This window comes from Haliaeetus albicilla, chromosome 29 (genome assembly GCF_947461875.1).
Source record: "Haliaeetus albicilla chromosome 29, bHalAlb1.1, whole genome shotgun sequence".
Classification (NCBI taxonomy): domain Eukaryota; kingdom Metazoa; phylum Chordata; class Aves; order Accipitriformes; family Accipitridae; genus Haliaeetus; species Haliaeetus albicilla.
The window spans coordinates 5156082-5179460 of NC_091511.1; the positions used below are offsets into that span (position 1 = coordinate 5156082).

A 23379-nucleotide genomic window follows, 5' to 3' on the forward strand; every position below is an offset into this window, starting at 1 on the left:
GAGGGCCCCCCACCAGTTTGGGGGTGGTGGGGGGGGGTGTCCCGGCTAATCGAGGGGGGGGGCGGCGGAGGGGCTGGCGGGGCCGGAGCTGCCGGCGGCGGTGCCGCGGGCGCCGCTGTACTGGCCGATGAAGGAGCCGTCCTCGTTGAACTGGACGTCGGCGCTGCCGCCGTAGCCCGCCAGGCTGTCGTCGCTGCCCAGCGCCGCCCCGGTGGCTCCCAGCGACCGGCCCGAACTGCCCGAGGCCTTCTCCTCGCCGTCACTGCAACGGCACCGGCACCGTCACCGCGACCGCCGCCGCCACCGCGACCGCCGCCGCCACCCGACCGCCGTCGCCGGCATCATCACCACCCGACCACCGTCACCACCACCATCGCCACCCAACCGCCGTCGCCACCATCATCACCACCGTCGCCACCCGACCGCCGTCACCGTCATCATCGCCATCGCCACCCGACCGCCGTCGCCGGCATCGTCGCCACCGTCGCCACCCGACCGCCGTCGCCACCATCACCACCCGACCACCGTCACCATCATCATCGCCACTGTCGCCACCCGACCGCCGTCACCGTCATCATCGCCATCGCCACCCGACCGCCGTCGCCGGCATCGTCGCCACCGTCGCCACCCAACCGCCGTCGCCACCATCACCACCCGACCACCGTCACCGTCATCATCGCCACCGTCGCCACCCGACCGCCGTCACCGTCATCATCACCATCGCCACCCAACCGCCATCGCCACCATCATCGCCACCCGACCACCGTCAACACCACCATCACCACCCGACCACCGTCACCGTCATCGCCACCACCATCGCCACCCAACCACCATCACCATCATCATCGCCACTATCGCCACCCAACCACCGTCACCGTCATCATCGCCACCATCACCAGCCAACCACCGTCACCACCATCGCCACCCAACCGCCATCACCATCATCACCACCATCGCCACCCGACCACCGTCGCCACCATCGCCACCCAACCGCCGTCACCACCGTCACCGCAACCGCCACCGTCACCGCCACCGACCAGGGGGATGTTGGGACGGGGCGGGGTGGGGACAACGACGACACGTGCACGAGGACCCCGCCCTTTCTAGGAAGACCCCACCCGCCTGCCCCGCCCTGCCCCACGCCCCGTGGGTCCCACAGTGTCTCCCCACCCCCCTGAGGGACCCCAGGCACACAGCAGCCCCCCCCAGGGGTGCGCTGACCCCCCCAGCCCCCCCTTACCTCTCCAGGGACCTGCGTTAGCCAAGGCAGCAGCAGGGAGAGACGGAGGGCGAAAGCGGAGGGGAGGGGGGCAGTTAACGAGGAGGCGAGCAATTAGTGAGAGGGGGGCAATTAGCGGGGGGGGGGGGGCATATAGGGAAGGGAGGGGGCAGGTCGGGGGGGCAGCAGAGGGCGCCCGGCAGCTCTGGTGGCCCCGCCCGCTGCGCTAAGCCCCGCCTGCTGCGCTAAGCCCCGCCCGCTGCGCTAAGCCCCGCCCTCCACTCGGAGAGACCCCGCCCATCCACTCGGAGAGGCCCCGCCCACCCACTCGGAGAGGCCCCGCCCCCCACTCGGAGAGGCCCCGTTCGCAGTCGGAGAGGCCCCGCCCCCAGTCGGAGAGGCCCCGCCCTCCCGGCGGCTGCTTTGCATGTCCCCGCCCCTCACCTGTACTCCCCGAAGGTCTCGTCCTTCATGGGCCGGGCCTCCGAGTCCACCTGCGTGTCCTCCTTGTCCTTCACTGGGGGGGGGGGGAAACGGCTCGGTTTGGGGGGGTGTGGGGGGGTCGGGGTCCCCCCCAAGACCCTCCCCCAGCTCTCAGGACCCCCCCGACCTCCCTCAAGCCTTGGGGACCCCCCCCAGGGCCCCCCCTAAAGCCTTGGAGCCCTCCCCAGTTGTGCGCGTGTCCCCCCCCAAGCCTCCCACTGCCCCCTCCCACAAAATAGCCCCCCCCCCGGACCCCTCCCACAAATTAGGCTCCCCCTCCCCTAAGCCTTGGGGACCCCCCCCCCAATAACTTAGGGACCCCCAAAACCCTCGAGGAACCCCTCTGTAACCCCCAGGGCGTACCACAGGAGGCTGCGGGGTCCCAAGGGGGCCCGGAGGGGTTTGGGGGGGGGGTCCGTGGGGGGGTGGGTGGGTGTGGGGGGGCTCTGGGCTCACCCGAATACTTGCCCCCCTTGCTGCGTTTGATGAAGCAGAGGATGAGGAGGATGAGGAGCAGCAGCACCACGGCGCTGACGAAGCCGATGAACCAGCCCTCGGTGGCGAAGCCGCCCGCGGGGCTCGGCACCACTGGATGGGGGGGGGGAGCCAGTTTTGGGGACACCCCCCCCCAAGCACCCTCCCCGAGGGGCCTGGGCTGGGGAGGGAGCAGTTTTGGGGGATCCCCCGGGCACTTGGGGAGGGATCGGGGGGGTTTTAAGGGGGCGTGAAACAGCTAGGGGGGGTTTCAGGAGTCCCCATGGGGATAAAAGGGGAGGGGGTTTCGAGGTGCCCTGAGGCAGCTGGAGGGGTTCGAGGGGTCGCCTTAGGGAGAAAAGGGGGTTTCAAGGTACCCCGGCATGGCTGGGGGTGGTCTCGGGGGTCCCCTCGGCGGGGGAACAAGGTGGTTTCATGTGTCCCCGGGGCGGCAGTGTCGGTTTCGTGTGTCCCCAGGGCGGCAGTGTCAGTTTCAGAGGACCCCAGGGTGGCAGTGTCGGTTTCATGGGTCCCCCAGGGCGGCAGTGTCGGTTTCGGGGCACCCCGGGGCGGCAGTGTCGGTTTTGTGGGTCCCCAGGGTGGCCTTGTCAGTTTCGTGGGTCCCCCGGGGTGGCAGTGTCGGTTTCATGGGTCCCCCGGGGTGGCAGTGTCGGTTTCGTGTGTCCCCAGGGTGGCAGTGTCAGTTTCGTGGGTCCCCCGGGGTGGCAGTGTCGGTTTCGTGGGTCCCCTGGGTGGCAGTGTCAGTTTCGTGGGTCCCCCGGGGTGGCAGTGTCAGTTTCATGGGTCCCCCGGGGTGGCAGTGTCGGTTTCGTGTGTCCCCAGGGTGGCAGTGTCAGTTTCGTGTGTCCCCAGGGCGGCAGTGTCGGTTTCGGGGCACCCCGGGGCGGCAGTGTCGGTTTCAAGGCTACCCGGGTAGGGGGATAAAAGCGTGCCCGGGGGGTCCGCGAGCAGGCGTGGGCGGTTTTGGGGGGGTGCGGGGGGGCACTCACGCGTGCCGTTGGTCTGCACCTCGCTCTCCCAGAAGGCCACGCGTTCGCCCGAGTGGTTGCGCCCCACGAACTGGACGCGGTAGGAGGTGCCGGGGCGCAGGTCCCCCAGGCGGTACAGCCCCAGCGAGGAGTTGGCGTGCCCCGAGGTGCGCCAGGTCTCCTCCGCTGCGGGGGGGGGGGGGGGGGGGTTTGGGGGGGTCACGGAGAGCGGGGAGATACCCCCCACCTCCCCCCGAGAGACCCCCCCGCACCCCCTCTTTTCCTAGGACACCCCAAGCCCCGTTGCTCCCCCAAAAAAAAACGCACCTGGTGGCTCCCCCAAACCCCCTGCGGGACCCCCCCCCTCACCCCACAGCCCGAGGACCACCCAAACCCCCCCCTCACCCCACAACCGCTGCCCGAGGACCACCCGAACCCACCCGCCCGCCCCCCCCAAACACCCCCAGTCCCAGTAGGCCGCCCTTACTGGTTTTGCTCATGTACTGGACCTCGAACTCGATGTTGGCCTGGGGGTGGGCGAGGGTCCACTGCAGGACGGTGAAGTCCTCCCCCACCTCGCCCACCTTCACGCTCCCCAAAACCGGCAGCACTGGGGGGGGGGGGCACACGGGGTCAGTGAAAATTTGGGTGGGGGTCCCCCTCCGTCCCCCCGCCATTTCGCCAGACCCCCGCGTGCAGCCGGGGGTCGATAACGGCCATCTCGGAATCTTGGACCTCCCCGTTTTTGGGGTCCCCAGGATCATAATTTCATCCTCCCCGCCCCGTGGTGGTTTTATTTTTTTTGGGGGGGGGGTCCCCGGGGGTCTCACCCCCACCGTGGGGGGTTTTTTTTTTTTTACCCACCGGGTTCGGGGAGCAGGCTGCCCTGACGCAGCAGGGCCGGACCGGGTCCCAGGCGGGTGAGGGCGCGCAGGGCGAAGCGGTAGCGGCCGCGGGGGGCCAAACGCCGCAGGGTGGTGTTGAGGGTCCCGGGGGGGAAGGAGATCTCGTAGGGCAGCCCCCCCTCCGTCTGGTTCACTGCAGGGGGGGCAGCATCAGTAACGACCCCCCCCTCCCCAAATACCCCACGTAACCCCCACCAACGCCTCCCAAATACCCCCCCTGCCCCTCCAAACTCCCACCTGCCCCCCGAGACCCCCAAAGTCTCTTCCAAAGCCCCCCCACTCCCACCCGTAACCCCCATTCCCCCCCCGACCTCCCCTGAAGGCCCCCCCCAAACCTCCGCACACCCCCAGACCCACACATACCCCCCCAGAATCTCCAAATCCCCCCCGGAATCCCCAAATCCCCCCCAGAATCCCCCCAGTCCTGCCAGTACCCCCTCCCAATGCTCTTAGTCGCCACCCAGTGCTCCCAGTAGCTCACCCAGCACGCCCAGTGCCCCCCTCCCTGCTCCCAGTGGCCCCTAGCCGTCCCAGTATCCCCTCCCAGTGCTCCCAGTACCCCTCCCAGCACCCCTAGAGCCTGCCCTGTGCGCCCAGACCCCCCTCCCAGTGCACCCAGTGCCCCCTAGCACTCCCAGTATCCCCTCCCAGCACCCCTAGAGCCTGCCCTGTGCGCCCAGACCCCCCTCCCAGTGCTCCCAGTGGCCCCTAGCACTCCCAGTATCCCCTCCCAGCACCCCTAGAGCCTGCCCTGTGCGCCCAGACCCCCCTCCCAGTGCTCCCAGTGCCCCCTAGCACTCCCAGCATCCCCTCCCAGCACCCCTAGAGCCTGTCCTGTGCGCCCAGACCTCCCTCCCAGTGCTCCCAGTGCCCCCTAGCACTCCCAGTATCCCCTCCCAGCACCCCTAGAGCCTGCCCTGTGCGCCCAGACCCCCCTCCCAGTGCTCCCAGTGCCCCCTAGCAGTCCCAGTATCCCCTCCCAGCACCCCTAGAGCCTGCCCTGTGCGCCCAGACCCCCCTCCCAGTGCTCCCAGTGCCCCCTAGCAGTCCCAGTATCCCCTCCCAGCACCCCTAGAGCCTGCCCTGTGCGCCCAGACCCCCCTCCCAGTGCTCCCAGTGGCCCCTAGCACTCCCAGTATCCCCTCCCAGCACCCCTAGAGCCTGCCCTGTGCACCCAGACCCCCCTCCCAGTGCTCCCAGTGCCCCCTAGCACTCCCAGCATCCCCTCCCAGCACCCCTAGAGCCTGCCCTGTGCGCCCAGACCTCCCTCCCAGTGCTCCCAGTGCCCCCTAGCACTCCCAGTATCCCCTCCCAGCACCCCTAGAGCCTGCCCTGTGCGCCCAGACCCCCCTCCCAGTGCTCCCAGTGCCCCCTAGCAGTCCCAGTATCCCCTCCCAGCACCCCTAGAGCCTGCCCTGTGCGCCCAGACCCCCCTCCCAGTGCTCCCAGTGCCCCCTAGCACTCCCAGTATCCCCTCCCAGCACCCCTAGAGCCTGCCCTGTGCGCCCAGACCCCCACCCAGTGCTCCCAGTGCTCCCTAGCACTCCCAGTATCCCCTCCCAGCACCCCTAGAGCCTGCCCTGTGCGCCCAGACCCCCCTCCCAGTGCTCCCAGTGCCCCCTAGCACTCCCAGTATCCCCTCCCAGCACCCCTAGAGCCTGCCCTGTGCGCCCAGACCCCCCTCCCAGTGCTCCCAGTGCTCCCTAGCACTCCCAGTATCCCCTCCCAGCACCCCTAGAGCCTGCCCTGTGCACCCAGACCCCCCTCCCAGTGCTCCCAGTGCCCCCTAGCACTCCCAGCATCCCCTCCCAGCACCCCTAGAGCCTGTCCTGTGCGCCCAGACCTCCCTCCCAGTGCTCCCAGTGCCCCCTAGCACTCCCAGTATCCCCTCCCAGCACCCCTAGAGCCTGCCCTGTGCGCCCAGACCCCCCTCCCAGTGCTCCCAGTGCCCCCTAGCAGTCCCAGTATCCCCTCCCAGCACCCCTAGAGCCTGCCCTGTGCGCCCAGACCCCCCTCCCAGTGCTCCCAGTGCCCCCTAGCAGTCCCAGTATCCCCTCCCAGCACCCCTAGAGCCTGCCCTGTGCGCCCAGACCCCCCTCCCAGTGCTCCCAGTGGCCCCTAGCACTCCCAGTATCCCCTCCCAGCACCCCTAGAGCCTGCCCTGTGCACCCAGACCCCCCTCCCAGTGCTCCCAGTGCCCCCTAGCACTCCCAGCATCCCCTCCCAGCACCCCTAGAGCCTGCCCTGTGCGCCCAGACCTCCCTCCCAGTGCTCCCAGTGCCCCCTAGCACTCCCAGTATCCCCTCCCAGCACCCCTAGAGCCTGCCCTGTGCGCCCAGACCCCCCTCCCAGTGCTCCCAGTGCCCCCTAGCAGTCCCAGTATCCCCTCCCAGCACCCCTAGAGCCTGCCCTGTGCGCCCAGACCCCCCTCCCAGTGCTCCCAGTGCCCCCTAGCACTCCCAGTATCCCCTCCCAGCACCCCTAGAGCCTGCCCTGTGCGCCCAGACCCCCCTCCCAGTGCTCCCAGTGCTCCCTAGCACTCCCAGTATCCCCTCCCAGCACCCCTAGAGCCTGCCCTGTGCGCCCAGACCCCCCTCCCAGTGCTCCCAGTGCCCCCTAGCACTCCCAGTATCCCCTCCCAGCACCCCTAGAGCCTGCCCTGTGCGCCCAGACCCCCCTCCCAGTGCTCCCAGTGGCCCCTAGCACTCCCAGTATCCCCTCCCAGCACCCCTAGAGCCTGCCCTGTGCACCCAGACCCCCCTCCCAGTGCTCCCAGTGCCCCCTAGCACTCCCAGCATCCCCTCCCAGCACCCCTAGAGCCTGTCCTGTGCGCCCAGACCTCCCTCCCAGTGCTCCCAGTGCCCCCTAGCACTCCCAGTATCCCCTCCCAGCACCCCTAGAGCCTGCCCTGTGCGCCCAGACCCCCCTCCCAGTGCTCCCAGTGCCCCCTAGCAGTCCCAGTATCCCCTCCCAGCACCCCTAGAGCCTGCCCTGTGCGCCCAGACCCCCCTCCCAGTGCTCCCAGTGCCCCCTAGCAGTCCCAGTATCCCCTCCCAGCACCCCTAGAGCCTGCCCTGTGCGCCCAGACCCCCCTCCCAGTGCTCCCAGTGGCCCCTAGCACTCCCAGTATCCCCTCCCAGCACCCCTAGAGCCTGCCCTGTGCACCCAGACCCCCCTCCCAGTGCTCCCAGTGCCCCCTAGCACTCCCAGCATCCCCTCCCAGCACCCCTAGAGCCTGCCCTGTGCGCCCAGACCTCCCTCCCAGTGCTCCCAGTGCCCCCTAGCACTCCCAGTATCCCCTCCCAGCACCCCTAGAGCCTGTCCTGTGCGCCCAGACCCCCCTCCCAGTGCTCCCAGTGCCCCCTAGCAGTCCCAGTATCCCCTCCCAGCACCCCTAGAGCCTGCCCTGTGCGCCCAGACCCCCCTCCCAGTGCTCCCAGTGCCCCCTAGCACTCCCAGTATCCCCTCCCAGCACCCCTAGAGCCTGCCCTGTGCGCCCAGACCCCCCTCCCAGTGCTCCCAGTGCTCCCTAGCACTCCCAGTATCCCCTCCCAGCACCCCTAGAGCCTGCCCTGTGCTCCCAGACCTCCCTCCCAGTGCTCCCAGTGCCCCCTAGCACTCCCAGTATCCCCTCCCAGCACCCCTAGAGCCTGCCCTGTGCGCCCAGACCCCCCTCCCAGTGCTCCCAGTGCCCCCTAGCAGTCCCAGTATCCCCTCCCAGCACCCCTAGAGCCTGCCCTGTGCGCCCAGACCCCCCTCCCAGTGCTCCCAGTGCCCCCTAGCACTCCCAGTATCCCCTCCCAGCACCCCTAGAGCCTGCCCTGTGCGCCCAGACCCCCCTCCCAGTGCTCCCAGTGCTCCCTAGCACTCCCAGTATCCCCTCCCAGCACCCCTAGAGCCTGCCCTGTGCTCCCAGACCCTCCTCCTAGTGCTCCCAGTACCCTCTAGCAGTCCCAGTATCCCCTCCCAGTGCTCCCAGTACCCCTAGAGCCTGCCCTGTGCACCCAGCCCCCCCTCCCAGTGCCCCCCAGTGCCCCCAGCAGCGGACCCTGGCGGTACTGGAGCAGGTAGCCGGTGAGGATGCCGTTGGGGTGCTGCGGGCGCTTCCACTCCAGGGCCAGGGTCGTCTCGCCCACGCGCTCCACATGCAGCTCCTCGGGGGGGCCCGGCACTGGGGGGACACACACACACCATCAGGGACCCCCGAACCTCCAAAGCGGGGGTCCCCCCCCCAGGGAGTGTGGGGACCCCCCCCAGGGGACAGAGGGGATCCCCCAAAATGGGCAGAGGGGACAACGGGAAACCAGGAGGGTGTTGGGGGTCTCCTGGGCAGGGTTGGGGTCCCCGGCATGGAGTTAAGGGCTCTCAGGGGCAGCTGGGGGGGGGGCTCAGAGGATTTTAGGGGTCCCCAGCACAGGGGTGGGGGTCCCTGGGGTCCCTAGGACAGATTTCGGGGGCCTGGGGGAGGCGTGGGGGTCCCCGGGAGGGGGGCCTTACCTCCCTCGGGGGTGTCGAAGCGGATCTCGTCGCTGGGGGGGCCGTCCCCCCGCCCGTTGAAGACGACGACCTGGAGGCGGTAGCGGCTCCAGGGGCGCAGCCCCGCCAGCAGCACCCCGCTGGCCTCGCCGGGCACCGTCAGCACCCTGGGGTGCCCCCCAGGGGGGGCGAGGGGCGCCTGTCGGCGTGCCCGCTCCCCCACCCAGCCCTCACGCCAGTACAGCACCTGGGGGGGGCACATCAGGCAGTGGGGACCCCCCCCAAGCTGCCTCGGTGCCCCCCAAACTACCCCCCATACCTCCCAGCCCATGGAGCCCCCCAAATATCCCCGTACCCCCACATCCCCATCCCCGGCAGCCCCCCCCAAGTCCCCTCCCCTATTCGCCACCCCCCCCCAGCGCTCCCCCTTACCCGAAATCCCCGGAGGTGCCCGCGCAGGTCTTGGGGGGTCCCCGCCAGGCTCCAGCGCACCCGCACGCTGGTGCTGTTCAGGATTTCCACCCCCACGTTTTCGGGGTACGCCAGCGGCACTGGGGGGGGCAGCAGTGTGAGCCCCCAGACCCACACACACGGGTTGGGGGGGCTGTGAAGCCTCCGAAGACCCCCAACGTGGGCATCCCTGAGACATCTCCAGATAGAGGGTCCCCCCAAAACGAAGACCCTCCGACCCCTTTGATACAGGGTATTCCCAGAGATGCCCCCCCAAAATGCACCCCCAGATCTGGGTCTCCCCCTTTCCATGACTCTCTGCAGCCCAGATCCGGGGTCCCCCCACCCTGGGGTGTCTCAGCACCCCCTTAATGTGACACTCACCCCCCCACACCCCGCCAGGGTCTCTCCATCCCCCCCCGAACTGGGAAATCCCACCCTGGGGTCTCCCAGCACCCCCAGATTTGGGGTCTCCCCACCTTGCTGTTTCTCAGCACCCCCAGACAGAGGGTGCCCCTACCTTGGGGTCTCCCAGCACCCCCAAATTTGGGGTCTCCCCACCTTGCTGTTTCTCAGCACCCCCAGACAGAGGGTGCCCCTACCTTGGGGTCTCCCAGCACCCCTAAATTTGGGGTCATCCCCCTCGAGGGTCTCTCTGCCCCCACAACTGCCCACCCCACCCCACACAAGGATTTTTTTGGGGGGGCCCGACTCACGGTCTTCTCCCGAGTAACCGACGATGATGGCGGGCTCAGGGCCCTTCCCAGCGTCGTTGACCGCCTGCACCCGGATCTCGTAGGGGCTGAAGGTCGGGGTGCCCCCCACCACGACGGGGGGGCCCCCCACCGTCTCCTCACGCCAGCGGCCCACCGCCGGCTCCAGCGCCCGCCACTGCACCCGGTACCGCACCTCGGCCGCGTTCCACTCCCCCGGCGCCAGCGGCTGCGGGCAGGGCCTCAGCGCCCCCCACCCCGAACCCCCAAATCCACACCCCCCCCCCCAGGTCCCCCCAAACACGCCCCGGCCTGGAGAGACCCCCCCGAGCTCCCTCTGAGCTCCCCAAACTCCCTCAGGGTAGAAGGATGCCCCCCAAACCTGCCCCACATCCCCCAGAACGTGACCCGAGACAGAGGGACCCCCCCTCAACTTGCTCTAGGCCCCTCTGACCCCCCCCCCAAACCTGCCCCACACTGAAGGGACCCACCCCACGCCCCCCTGACCCCCCCAAACCTGCCCCAAGCACCCCAGAGCCCCCCAAGCCTTCCCTGAGGCCCCCCAGAGCCCCTCAAGCTTGCCCTTAGACAAAGGGAGCCACCCCCAAACTTGCCCCAAGCCCCCCCCAAACCTGCCCCATACCTTCCCACCCCTCCCAAACCTGCCCCAGCTCCCCCCCCCCGATCCCCAGAAACCCTCACTGGGGTCCCCCAGCCCCCCCAAGCTGGGATCCCCAGTCCCTCTGGCTCCCCACAGACCCCCCCCCCCCCTTTTCCAGGACGCCCGGGTCCCCGGTACCTGCCAGGTGATGACCAGGTTGTTGGTCTCGTTGCCTTCACCCTTGACCCCCCCAGGGTTGCGCTCGGGGGCTGGGGGGGTGGAGAGAAACTCAGAGACCCCCCCCCAAATACCCACAGACCCTTTGCGGGGGGCAGAGACACCCCCCAACCCATTTTGGGTGGTCGGTACCAGTTGGATGTGGGATATGGGAATGCAGGAGTAGGGTTTGGGGTCCCTTGGGGAGGGATTTGAGGTCCCTTTGGGGGGGTTCATGGTCCCCAGGAGCATTTGATAGGGGGGGGTCTTCACTGGGGGGGGCAGCAAAGGAGTTTTGGGGTCCCCAGGGTGCCTGGGAGGCACTTAGCTGCCAGGGGGTGGCAGTGGGGCACTGGACAGGGGTTGCAGATCCCCAGGAAGGATTTGGGGGGCTCCTACCCACGGGGGGGGGGGCTGGAGATGGGGGTTTCGGGGTCCCCGGGGGGCACTCACCCGCGGGGGGGGTGGAGATGGGGGCGCTGGGGGCGCTGGGCTCCCCCCGGCCGTAGGCGTTTGCCGCCAGCACCCGGAATCGGTAGCGGCCGTAGGGCGAGAGGGTGAGGGGGGCCCAGGGCTGGTCCCCCGGCACCGTCAGCCGCTCCACGAAGCGTCCGGGCGCGAAGATGCCCTCCTCTTCCTCCACCACGAACTCTGGGGGGGGGTGGGGGGGTTACGGGTGCCCCCAAGCTCCCCAGCACCCCCAAATCCCCACCACCTCCACCGTTCCTCCTCCTCCAGCCCCAACAACCCCAGATCCCTCCTCCAACACCAGGAGACGCCCTGAACCCCCCCGCGTCCCCCCAAAACCCTCAGCTTCCCCCATGACCTCTGAACTCCCCCAAGACCACCCTGACCCCCTTCCAGACACCCCAAATCCCCCCCCCAAGGACCCCCTGAAGCCCCCCAGGACCCCCTCCAGGACCCCATCAGCTCCCAACAGCCCTGAACATACCCCTGACACCTCCTGACCTCCCCATAGCCCCCCCCCAGACACCCTAGGTCCCCCTGATTTCCCCCCAGTCCCACCCTGGAGACCCCCAGGACCCCACAGACACCCCCAGAACGCCCCCCCAGGGCCCCCCCCTTACTCTCCACGGGGCTGTTGTGCTCGTCTCCTGGGGTCCAGGTGAGCCGGACCTGGCGCTCGTCCACCTCCACCACCTGCAGATCCCGCACGGGGCCCGGCCGGCCTGGAGGGGGGGCCGGGGCAGTTAGTGAAGGGCAGTGGGGCAGAACTGGGGTCTCTGGGGCAGAACTGGGGTCTCTGGGGCAGAATCAGAGGTAACAGAGGCATAACTGGGGCAAAACTGGGCGTAATGGGATCAGAACTGGGGCAGACCCAGCCCTGGGTGCAGTGGTGCCCCGGGAGGATTTGGGGGGCCCCCACAGCAGGGTCCCACGTGTGTGTCCCCCGGGATTTGAGATGGGGGGGGGGGGGGGCTCACCCACAACGCGGAGCTGCGCTTCGGCCTCGACAGCATCCAGGAGGGTCCAGGCGCGGCAGGAGAAACTCCCCTGGTCAGCGTAGTCCACTCCGGCCACCGTCAGGGTGTCCCCGGTCAGCGAGTACCTGAGGGGAGAGGCAGGTGCTGTCAGCCACCTGGGGGGGGCCACAGGACCCCCCAGGACCCCCCCCTCGCCCCCTCACTTGTCGCTGTCGGCCGTCTCGCGCAGCAGCCGCCCGTCCCGGCGCCACTCGAGGCCGTGGTGGGCCAGCCCGGGGTCGAAGGCGGCCACGCAGCGGAAGGTCACCGTCTCCCCTTTCTTTGCCGTCACGGTCTGGGGGGGCACCTCGATCCGTGTAGCCACTGCCGTGGGCAGCAAAGGGTTAACGGAGAGGGGCTGAGGGGTGCTGGGTAGGATTTGGGGGGGTGGGGGGCTGGGGGTGCCAGAAAGAATTTAGGGGGAACTGAAGGGGCTCTGAGGGTCCCAGGATGGATCTGGGAGGGCTTGGGGGGGGTCCCTGTAAGGATATAGGAGTCTCAGGAAGGATTTGGGGGGCACAGGAGGGCTCTCGGGGATCCCAGGAAGGATCTGGGGGGTTCTATGACGCTCTCGGGGATCCCCAAAAAGACTTGGGGGGGCACTGGAGGATCCCAGGAAGGATTTGGGGGGTTCTATGAGGCTCTCGGGGATCCCCAAAAAGACTTGGGGGGGCACTGGAGGATCCCAGGAAGGATGTGGGGGGTTCTATGAGGCTCTAGGGGATCCCCGAAAAGACTTGGGGGGGCACTGGAGGATCCCAGGAAGGATTTGGGGGGTTCTATGAGGCTCTAGGGGATCCCCGAAAAGACTTGGGGGGACACTGGAGGATCCTAGGAACGATTTGGGGGCCCCTGGAGGGCCCTTGGTGGCGCCAGGAAAGACATGGGGGGGCCCTGGAGAGGCTTTGGAGGGCTCTCAGGAAGGATTTGGGAGGCACAGGAGTGCTTGGGGTGTCCCAGGAAGACTCTGGTGGATCCCAGGAAGGATTTAGGGGTCCTGGGAAGCTCTGGGGGGTGCTGGGAAGGATCTGGGGGAGACTGGAGAGCTCTGTGAGGTCCCAGGAAGGATTCGGGGGTCCCTGGGGGGGCTCTGAGGGGTCCCTGGGGGGCTCCGAGGGGTCCCTGGAAGGATTTGGGGATCCCAAAGGTTCTCCAGGGGAATAAGGGACATCCTGGGGGGTCACTGGGTAACGTGAGCCGTCGCGGGGGGCGGGTCCCCGGGGGTCCCGGTACCTTTGACGTCGAGGTGGGCGACGACGCTGGCGTTGCTGTGGGCGTTGTGGGCCCGGCAAGTGAAGGGACCCCCGTCCCCCCGCGCCGCTGGGCCCAGCCGCAGGGTCCCGTTGGTGAAGACGAAGGCCCGGTCATCCTGCAGGGCCGGCTCCAGCCCCGGGGTCAGCCTGGGGAGGGGGCAAAGCATCAGCGGGGGGGACACCGGGGGTCTCAGGGAGGGGAGTGGGGGTCTGGGAGGGGTCCCGGGGAGGGTCTCTCACCACTCGACGGTGGGCGCGGGGGCCCCGAAGGCCCGGCAGTGCAGGAACGCCGTCTGGTTCTCCACCACGGCGTACGGCGTCTCATCCGGCGTCAGGATCTTCACCGGCAGCTCTGGGGGGGGGGGTACAGGGCAGTGAACGGAATGTCTGGACCCCCCCCCAAAACCTACCACTCCCCTCCCGGGACATCAAGGCCATGTAGCCATCGCCATGGCAACGGGGACGCCCGGTTGCTGTAGAGACGGTCATCGCCATGGCAATGGGTACCCCCAGTCGCCGTAGAGACGGTCATGGCCATGGCAACGGGTACCCCCAGTCGCCATCGTCATGGCAACGGGTACCCCCAGTCGCCATCGCCGTGGCAACATGGTCGCCGCGGGAACAGCGATTGATAAGGCCGGTTGCGCGGCAACCGTCTCCAGGCTGGGTTGCCACGGCGAGGGTCCTGTTTGCCCTGTTGCCGTGGCAACGGCAGGGGTTGCCATGGGGACGGTTGCTGGGGGAGACCCGGTTGCCACGGAGATGCGGTTGCCAAGGGAGGGGATGCGGTTGCCAAAGCGGGGGGATGCGGTTGCCCGTCGAGGATGCGGTGGAATCGGGGGACCACATCCGCGGCCGGCGGTGGGGGGGAACACCGTGGGACGGGGATGCCGTCGCCAAGGCGACGCCGCCGTCACCGCGGGGATGCCGCGGGGACGGATGGGGGTACCCGTTTTGGGGGGGGGGACACGGGACAACAACGCCCTTGCCCCCCGCCACGCACCCACGACGTAGACGAAGGCGTTGGCCAGCAGGCGCCCGTGGCGGTTGTGGGCCTCGCACTGGGCCACCAGCGTGTCGTTGGGCTCCAGGCGGGACAGCACCAGCGCCCCCTCCCGCACCGCGCGGCGGCTGGACCCCGGCACCTCTGCAACGGGGCGGGGGGCGGTGAGGGCACCCGCGGGACCCTGCTGCCTCCCCGGGGACCCCCACGGCCTCCCCGGGGACCCCTACGGCCTCCTTGGGGACCCCTACGGCCTCCCCAAGGACCCCCACCCACCCTCAGGGACACCTCCTGCCTCCGCAAGGATCCTCACGGCCTCCCCGGGGACCCCTGCCCACCCTCAGGGACACCTCCTGCCTCCGCAAGGATCCTCACGGCCTCCCTGGTGACCCCCACGGCCTCCCCGGGGACCCCTGCTCACCCTCAGGGACACCCGCTGCCTCCCTGGGGACCCCTACGGCCTCCTTGGGGACCCCCACAGCCTCCCCAAGGACCCCCACCCACCCTCAGGGACACCTCCTGCCTCCCCGGGGACCCCCACGGCCTCCCTGGGGACCCCTGCCCACCCTCAGAGACACCTCCTGCCTCCCCAGGGCCCCTCACAGCCTCCCTGGGGACCCCCGCGGCCTCCTTGGGGACCCCTGCCCACCCTCAGGGACACCTCCTGCCTCCCTGGGGACCCCCACAGCTTCCCTGGAGACCCCCACAACATCCCCAAGGACCCCTGCCCACCCTCAGGGACACCTCCTGCCTCCCCAGGGACCCTCACAACCTCCTTGGGGACCCCCACGACCTTCCCGGGGACCCCCACCCACCCTCAGGGACACCCGCTGCCTCCCCAGGAACCCCCATATCCTCCCCAGGGACCCCAACATCTTCCAGAGAGCCCCCAAAACCCCTCAGGGAACCCCAACACCCCCTCCAGCCTCCCCGGCCCCCAATAACCCCACCCCAAAAAGGCCTCTACCCCCCTCTCCAGCCCCCCGGTAATCCCCAAGGGACCCCAAAACCCCTCCAGGCCCCCCCCCAGACCCTGGGGTGTCCCCCCTACCTTCGATGGGGACCCCGTTGAGGCGCCAGGTGACGTGGGGCCGGGGTTTGCCCTCCACCAGGCAGTCCAGCCGCGCCGTCTCCCCGGGGCCGAAGACCCCGCTCTGGGGGCGGCGCACCCAGTACGGGGCCGCTGCAGGGGGGGCAAGGGGATGTCAGGGACCCCCCCCAAACACACACAGCGCTGATGCCCCCCCGGCACCCCACAGACCTGCCCCCAGGCCTCCCAGCACCCACCCCAGTCACCCGTCTCCCACTGCCCGCCCCGGCAGATCCCAGCGCCCCCAGTCCCAGCGCCTCCCAGGGCTCCCAGCGCCCCGCCAACACCTCCTGTTGTCTCCCAGCGTCCATCCCAGTGGATCCCAGTGCCTCCCAGTGCCCCAGCTCCCACCCCAGTGGGCCCCAGCGCTCCTAGCTTCCACCCCTGTGGGTCCCAGTGCCACCAGTTCCCCTCTGTGCCTCCTAGCACCTCCCAGCACCCACCCCAGCGCCCTCCGCAGCCACCCCTGTGCGTCCCAGTGCCACCAGTTCCACCCCAGTCACCCGTCTCCCACTGCCCACCCCAGCAGATCCCAGCGCCCCCAGTCCCAGCGCCTCCCAGGGCTCCCAGTCCCCCACCAACACCTCCTGTTGTCTCCCAGCGTCCCCAGTGCCCATCCCAGTGGATCCCACTGCCTCCTAGTGCCCCCAGCACCCACCCCAGTGCCTCCCGGTGCTCCTAGCTTCCACCCCTGTGCGTCCCAGTGCCACCAGTTCCCCTCTCTGCCTCCTAGCGCCTCCCAGCACCCATACCAGTGCCTCCCAGTGCCCCAGCTCCCACCCCAGTGCCCCTCACAACCACCCCTGTGCGTCCCAGTGCCACCAGTTCCCCTCTGTGCCTCCTAGCACCTCCCAGCTCCCACCCCAGCGCCCTCTGCGACCACCCCAGCACGTCCCAGTGCCACCAGTTCCCCTCTGTGCCTCCTAGCGCCTCCCAGCACCCACCCCAGTGCCTCCCAGCGCCCCAGCACCCACCCCAGCGCCTCCCAGCTCCCACCCCAGCGCCTCCCAGTGTCCCCAGTGCCGTACCCTCGACGGTGACGAGGTGGCTGCGTCGCGCCTGGCCCTGGCTGTTCTCGGCCACGCACTCGTACTCGCCGTCGTCCGCCTCCTCCACCGCCCGCAGCCGCAGCGTCTTGTTGAAGTTCTCCAGCGAGGCCCGGCCCCGCGGCAGGGGCCCGTTCAACCGCTGCCACCGCACCGCCGGCGTGGGGCTGGGGGTCCGCGTCAGTGGGGGGGCCTTGACCCCCCCTTTCACGTCCCCACGCCAGCCCCGGCATCCCCCCAGCCCTCCCCGAGCACCCCAGGGACCCTCCAGGACCCTCCTGGACCTCCCCGACACCCCCAGCTCCTCCCCAGGGTCCCCCCCCAGACTCACAGCCCCTCAGCAATGCACTCGAGGACCAGGGTGCCCCCCCGTAGGGCGACGTGGGGGGGCTGCGGGTCCTGGGGCACCACGAGGCGAGGACGGCGAGACTGCACCGAGTTACCTGGGGGGGGGAGAAGGGGGTTAGCAGGGGCGGGGGGCACCCCCAGAGCCCCCCCTTAGAACACCGGGGCCCCCCCCTACTCCTGAGGGACTCCAAGGGACCCCCCCCCAAGCCCCAGGAATCCCCCATATACCAACAACCTTCCTCATGAGCCCCAAGATCCCCCCCATATTCCTGAGGACCCCCCTCATTCAACCAATGGACCCCCCTCATTCACCAAGGGACCCCCCTCATTCACCAAGGGACTCTCCCTGAGCCCCTGCCATACTCCCAAGGACCCCCCCTAAACTCAGAGACCCCCCCCCAGAGCCCCAGGGATGACCCCTATGCCAGCAGACCCCACCCAGAACCCCCCCATACTCCCAGTGAGTCCCCTATAGACCAAGAGACCCCCCCAGCAGACCATCCTTCCAAGGAGTGGGGGTCTCCAGGGGGCTTTTTGAGGGGGGACCTCAAGGTGGGGCGGCTCTGTGGGCTCGATGGGGGGGAGATCCCAAAGCGGGGTCCTCTCTGGGGGGGGGCCCTATGGATTGAGGGGGGGCTTCGGCTGGACAGAGCAGTTCTATGGGTGCTGGAGAGTATTAGGGGGGATTTTAAGGTGGGGTCCCCTGGAAAGGGTCCCATAAAAGTGGCTTCAGGGGGTTAGAGGGTCCCCAGGGGAGCTGGGTTGTGGGGAGGCTCTGGGGGCAACTCTGGGGGTCCCGGCCCCCCCGAACGCACTGGGGGCCACGCGGAGGTCGAGGGGTTCCTTCTGGATGATGGTGCGGGGCCCCAGGTAGTGGGCATGGCAGATGTAGTCGGGGTGGCTGTCGCCCACCAGCGCGTTGGCGAAGTAGAGGAACCCATCCTGCCCCATGCTCACCCGCGCGTCCTGTGCGATGTGCACGATGCCTGAGGGGGGCGACACGGGGGGGTTAGGGGGGTCCCCTCCGCCCCCAGGCCCCCCCCTCGCCTGCGGAGGGGGCACAGGGAGTGGGAAACGGGGGAGCAGTGGGCTTGGGAGGGGGATGTGGGGTGCAATGGGGTGTTGGGAGGGCGACTGGGTGCAGTGAGGGGCAAGGGGACCCGGGGGACTGTTGGGGGGGGGGGCGACGAGGGGTATCGGGACCCCGGGGGTGCTGTGGGGCACAATGGGGTTGGGGGGTGCAATGGGGTGCAGGGGGAATCAGGGGGATCCCAGGTGTCCGGGGGGTTATGGGGCTGCAGGGGGCTCCCATGAGGTTGAGGGGGTGCAGGGTGATTGGGGGGGTCCCAGGGGTACAATGGGGTGCAGGGGGGTATCGGGGGGGGGTCCCATGGTGTTGAGGGGCTGCAGTGGGCTGTAGGGGCATCCCAGGGTTGCAACAGGGTGCAGAGGGGATTCTGGGGGTGCAGGGGGGATTCCAGGGGTAAGGGGGTGCAGAGGGGATTCTGGGGGTGCAGGGGGGATTCCAGGGGTAAGGGGGTGCAGAGGGGATTCTGGGGGTGCAGGGGGGTGGGAGGATAAGGGGCTGCAGGGGGGAGCCGCGTACAAGAGGTGTACAATTAGCCCCCCCCCGCAGCCCCGCCTCAGTTGCTCACGGCTGTTGAGCCAGTAGATCTTGGGGGGCACGGCGCTCTTGGGGGGGTCGCAGGGCAGCACCACGGGATCCCCCTCCTCCACCTCCACCGGCATCACCTTCTCCTTGGGCCACTGCGGCGTGTCTGGGGACCACAACAGCTGGGGGGCACGGGCAGCTGGGGGGACCCCCCAAGCCAGCCAGGGACCCCCGTGTCCAGGGGGTTCCCCCTGCCCTCCTAAACCAGCCTGGGACCCCCGTGTCTGGGGGGTTCCCCCCCCCCAAACCAGTCAGGAACACCCAGGTCCAGGGGATTTTTCCTGCCCCACCCAAACTAGCCAGGGACTCCAGTGTCTGGGCCTTGAGTGAGCTGGTGTGGCAAGGAAATTGGGGGGGGGGGATCTAGGGGGACCCTGTAGGATCTGGGGGCTCCCAGGGGGATTTTAGGGGGCCCCCATTGGGCTCTGAGGGGGCTTAAGGGACCCTTAGGGGGCTCTGGGGCACCCCAGGGGGATTTAGGGGATGCCAGGGCAGCTTTTGGGGGATTCAGGGGACCTCAGGGCAGCTTTTGGGGGATTCAGGGGATGCCAGGGCAGCTTTTGGGGGATTTAGGGGACCTCGGGGCAGCTTTTGGGCCACCCAGGGGGGGAATTTGGAGGGGCCCAGGAGGGGGTGGAGGCTGCCCAGGGGGATGCCGGGGGGGGGTCTTGGGGTGCCTGGGGGTTCCGGGGTCCCCGTCTCACTCTCGGCGATGACGCGGGCCTCAAGGGAGAGCGCGGTGCCCAGGGCATTGGCGGCGAAGCAGCGGTACCGGCCCTGCAGGCGGCCGGCCAGGCTGGCGTTGATGACCAGCGTCCCCGTGCCGGGGGTCACCGTCACCCCCGGGTGGTCCTCGGGGACGAAGGGCTGGTCCTCCCGCGTCCAACGGTACCTGCGGGCAGGGGGGTCACCGTCACTGCAGGGGGGGGGACACGGGGGGGGGCACGGGGAGACGAGGGGGGACACTCACTGGATGGGGGGGTTGCCGGTGGCAGTGCACTTGAGGACGACATCATCGCTGGGGAAGACAACGAGCTGCTCCGGGGGCTGCTCCGTCAGTTCGGGGGGCTGCAGGACTGTGGGGAGAGGGGGGTGTGTCAGCGGGTGGGACCCCCGGGGACAGCCCAGGCACCCCCAAGACTCCCCCAGGACCACCAGGGATCCCATAAGGCCCTCAGGACCCCCCCCGAGGCCCTTCCCCAGACCCATAGAGACCCTGTGAGGGCCCACAGGAGCCCCCAAAGACACTTGGAGACCCCAGACCCCCAACAGACCACGCTGGCACCCCCAAGGGACCCCCATAGGCACCTCAGGGGCCCTATAGGGACCCCCCCCGGAGACCCCAGGGAGCCTCCCCAGGCCCCACAGAGACTCCAGGGTCCCCAGAGCCACCCAGAGGCCCCCCAAGACACACCCCCCAGGGACCCCAGACCCCCCCCCCCAGACTCACGCTCGTGCAGACCGTCTGCACCGTCCCGGGAGCAGAGGGGGGAGAAACACAGCAGTGAGCAGGGGGCTCCCCCCCGGAGCGTGCGGGGCCACAGGACCCTCATGAGCAGCCGTGTGAGGCGGGAGAGGTGAACGTGCGAGGGGGGTCCTCGTGTGAGAGGGGCGAGCGTGCAAGGAGCGCTCATGCGAGGGGGGGGCAAGCGTGCGAAGGGTCCTTCGTGCGAGGGGTCCTCGTGCAAAGGCGCAAGCAGCCCTCGTGCAAGCGTGCAAGCCCCCCCCTCACGCCCCCCCCAGTGTACGACCCCCCCCCCCCCACGCCTCACTCACACTCCGGGGGGATGATGATGGCGACGCCGGGCCCCCCCAGCGCCAACAGCAAGAGGAGGCCGAGCCCCCGGGGCAGCGCCATGGCCGGGGCCGGCGGCAGCGGGGGCCTGGAGGAGGGGGGGGGGACGACGACGAGGTGACCCGGGGGACCCCAACCTCGGGGGAGCGACCCCACCCCTTGGGGGGGAACCCAGACACCTGGGACCCCCCCCAGCCCCCTCCCCAGCTCTATTGTGTGGCGGCCACCGCCTCCCCTCCCCCGCCCCCCCCCCCCCACGGATGCGCCCGTTACCGTGGCAACGGCTAATGAGGGAACCTGTCACCTTGGCTCGGGACCCAGCCACCCCCCCCCTTATCAGCACCCTGGACAGAGGACCCACGCGTGTGGGACAGCTCCCTCCCACGGGAGGGGCCCGAAGTCCAGCCCCCCCCCCCCTCCTCCTCCTCCCCACGCCCCCCCCCCGGGGAGGGCCCCGGCGCGGAAGCGGGGGCGGCCCCGGCGGGAACAAGGGTCCCTTGTTGACCCCACATTCCTTGGGGGGGGGGCGGGAGGAATCGGGCAACCATCCCCCCCCCACTCGGATCCAGGCTCCCCACACCCACAGAAAGGGACCGGACCCCCCCCCCACGACACCCCCCCCCCCCCACGATGGACACAGGCGTCCGGGTGCTGCAGGTGGGGGGAGGGGCGAGATCGTGGCACCTGTAGGGAAATGACCGGGGGGGGACGGACGGACGGACACGACACGACAGACGGACACCCAGGCGTGTCCCCCCCCCCCCCCCAACCCCAACCCCACTGGACTCAGGGGTCGTCACGGCGGCGGGGGGGGCAGCCGTGGGTTGGCAGGGCCGGGGGGAGCTGTCGGGGCCGGTTACGTCGTGTGTATTCCCCCCCCCCCCGGCCCCACCCATCTGTTGGACAGGGGCTGGGATCCTATGGAGACCCCCCCCCAGACCCCCCGGACTCTTAGGGACCCTATGGAGACCCTACAGAGCCCTTCCCAGCAGTCCCAGTCCCCATAGGGACCCCATGGAGATCCTATAGACCCCCCCCCAGCCCCACAGAGACCCTATAGAGCCCCCAAGCCCCACAGAGACCCCATGGAGCCCCTCCTGGTCCCATAGAGCCCCACAGTGGACGGCAGAGACCCCCACCCAGAGGCAACTGGCCCCACAGAGACGCCCTAACCCCCCCTCTCCGCTTGGCTTCAGCCCCACCGAGACCCCCTAAACCCCCTCCCCACACAGCCCCGGCCCCTCAGACCCCCCCATAGGATCCCCTTTTCCCTCAGCCCAGTCCCACAGAGCTCCCTCCCATAGAGCCCCGGCCCCACTGACACCCCGCTGCCTCAGCCCAGCCCCACGGAGACCCTATAAAACCCCCTTTACCTCAGCCCAGCCCCATAGAGCCCCTTTTACCTCAGCCCAGCCCCATAGAGCCCCTTTTACCTCAGCCCAGCCCCATAGGAGCCCCATAGACACCCTATAGAGCCCCCTTTACTTCAGCCCAGCCCCATAGATGCCCCATAGAGCCCCATAGGCGCCCCATAGAGCCCCCTTTACCTCAGCCCAACCCCATAGACGCCCTATAGAGCTCCCTTTACCTCAGCCCAACCCCATAGACGCCCTATAGAGCTCCCTTTACCTCAGCCCAACCCCACAGACACCCTATGGAGCCCCCTTTACCTCAGCCCAGCCCCATAGACGCCCTATAGAGCCCCCTTTACCTCAGCCCAGGCCCATAGACACCCTATGGAGCCCCCTTTACCTCAGCCCCAGCCCTATAGAGCCCCCTTTACCTCAGCCCAACCCCACAGACACCCTATGGAGCCCCCTTTACCTCAGCCCAGCCTCACAGACACCCTATGGAGCCTCCTTTACCTCAGCCCCGGCCCTATAGAGCCCCCTTTACCTCAGCCCCGGCCCTATGGAGCCCCCTTTACCTCAGCCTCGGCCCCTCCGCGCTTCCCGCCCCATGGAACCGCAGCCCCTCAGCGCTTCCCGCCTCTGGGAGGACCCCCAGAGCCCCCTCCCCACTGAGCCCCGGCCCCACAGAGACGTTTTTACCTCAGCCCAGCCCCATATAAATACACTATAGAATCACCTTTACCTCAGTCTGGCCCTATAGCACCTCTATAGGGCTACTTTTACCTCAGCCCCGGCCCCACAGACACTCTACAGGACCACGCTTACCTCAGTCCCGGCCCCATAAAGACCCTACAGAGCTACCTTTACCTCAGCCCAGCCCCACGCACACCCTATAGACCCATCTTTACCTCAGCCCAGCCCCACGCACACCCTATAGACCCATCTTTACCTCAGCCCAGCCCCACGCACACCCTATAGACCCATCTTTACCTCAGCCCAGCCCCACGCACACCCTATAGACCCATCTTTACCTCAGCCCAGCCCCGTAAAGACCCTTCAGACCCACCTTTACCTCAACCCCCACCCCCCTCCGCGCTTCCCACCCCACGGAACCGCAGCCCCTCAGCCCCAGCCCCACGGGACCCCCGCGGACGCACCTTCCCCTCAGCACCACCTGCCCCATAAACCTCCCCTCCCGACAGTCCTTCCCCTCAGCCCCGGTCCCCCCCCTTACCCCGGGGATCCCCCCCCTCCAGCCCCGGCCCTACCTGGTCGCGCCGCTCCCAGCTCGGGGCTGCGGCTGCCGCGGGGCTGACATAATCCGCCCGCAGGCCCCGCCCACCGCCCGGCTGCCCCCGCCCACCGCCCCTCCCGGCCCCGCCCCGCCGGCGCTCGGACACGCCCCCTTCGGCCACACCCTGAGTTAGCGGTGGGGTGGGGGGCGCCCGGGTGTCCCCCCCCCCGGAGGGTGTGTGTGTGGGGGGGGGGGTCCAGACCCCGAGTGGGGGGGTCCAGACCCCGAGAGGGGGGCACTAGGGTGGGGTTGAGCCCCCCCCAGACGCCTGGGTGCTCTGGGAAGGGGGAAGGGAGCCCCCCCGGATGACTGGGGGGGGGGGAAGGGGAGTGTCCCGCCCCCCCCCCCGGGTAATGACAACCCTTTCCCGGCAGTCAGACCCTGGCAGCCACCCAGGGCATGATGGGAACCCCCCCCCCGTGTCTGTGTCCCCCCCCTCCAAGCACCCAGGCGTCAGGCAGGGGTCCCCTTCCCCCCCCCCCCCACAGGGGGCCCAGACACCCGGGCAGCCCCCCC

The 23379-nt window shown here is 69.2% G+C and overlaps 1 protein-coding gene across 4 annotated transcripts; it reads right to left on the reverse strand.

Annotated features, from left to right (window-relative positions):
- On the reverse strand, nucleotides 1-22943 carry L1CAM (L1 cell adhesion molecule). Of its 4 annotated transcripts, none has more exons than XM_069774260.1 (28): nucleotides 22838-22943; nucleotides 20199-20305; nucleotides 19873-19887; nucleotides 19393-19498; nucleotides 19127-19314; nucleotides 18406-18528; nucleotides 17566-17736; nucleotides 16734-16845; nucleotides 16385-16569; nucleotides 15318-15449; nucleotides 14267-14410; nucleotides 13504-13615; nucleotides 13244-13410; nucleotides 12175-12334; nucleotides 11972-12096; nucleotides 11615-11716; nucleotides 10980-11177; nucleotides 10509-10579; nucleotides 9713-9938; nucleotides 8979-9097; nucleotides 8568-8793; nucleotides 8119-8241; nucleotides 4030-4203; nucleotides 3653-3775; nucleotides 3187-3351; nucleotides 2171-2290; nucleotides 1664-1736; nucleotides 1-262 (listed from the first exon to the last, which is right to left on the reverse strand). In XM_069774260.1, exons 1-28 carry the CDS (start codon nucleotides 22885-22887, stop codon nucleotides 46-48), a joined length of 3834 nt encoding a protein of 1277 aa, XP_069630361.1. In that variant the 5' UTR covers nucleotides 22888-22943; the 3' UTR covers nucleotides 1-45. The 4 variants fall into 4 exon arrangements, with proteins under 4 accessions (XP_069630361.1, XP_069630360.1, XP_069630363.1 ...); XM_069774259.1 differs by having other exon boundaries at nucleotides 2159-2290; XM_069774262.1 differs by lacking the exon at nucleotides 22838-22943 and adding an exon at nucleotides 22727-22755 and having other exon boundaries at nucleotides 2159-2290.
- Between the last annotated feature and the right edge of the window lie 436 nt (nucleotides 22944-23379).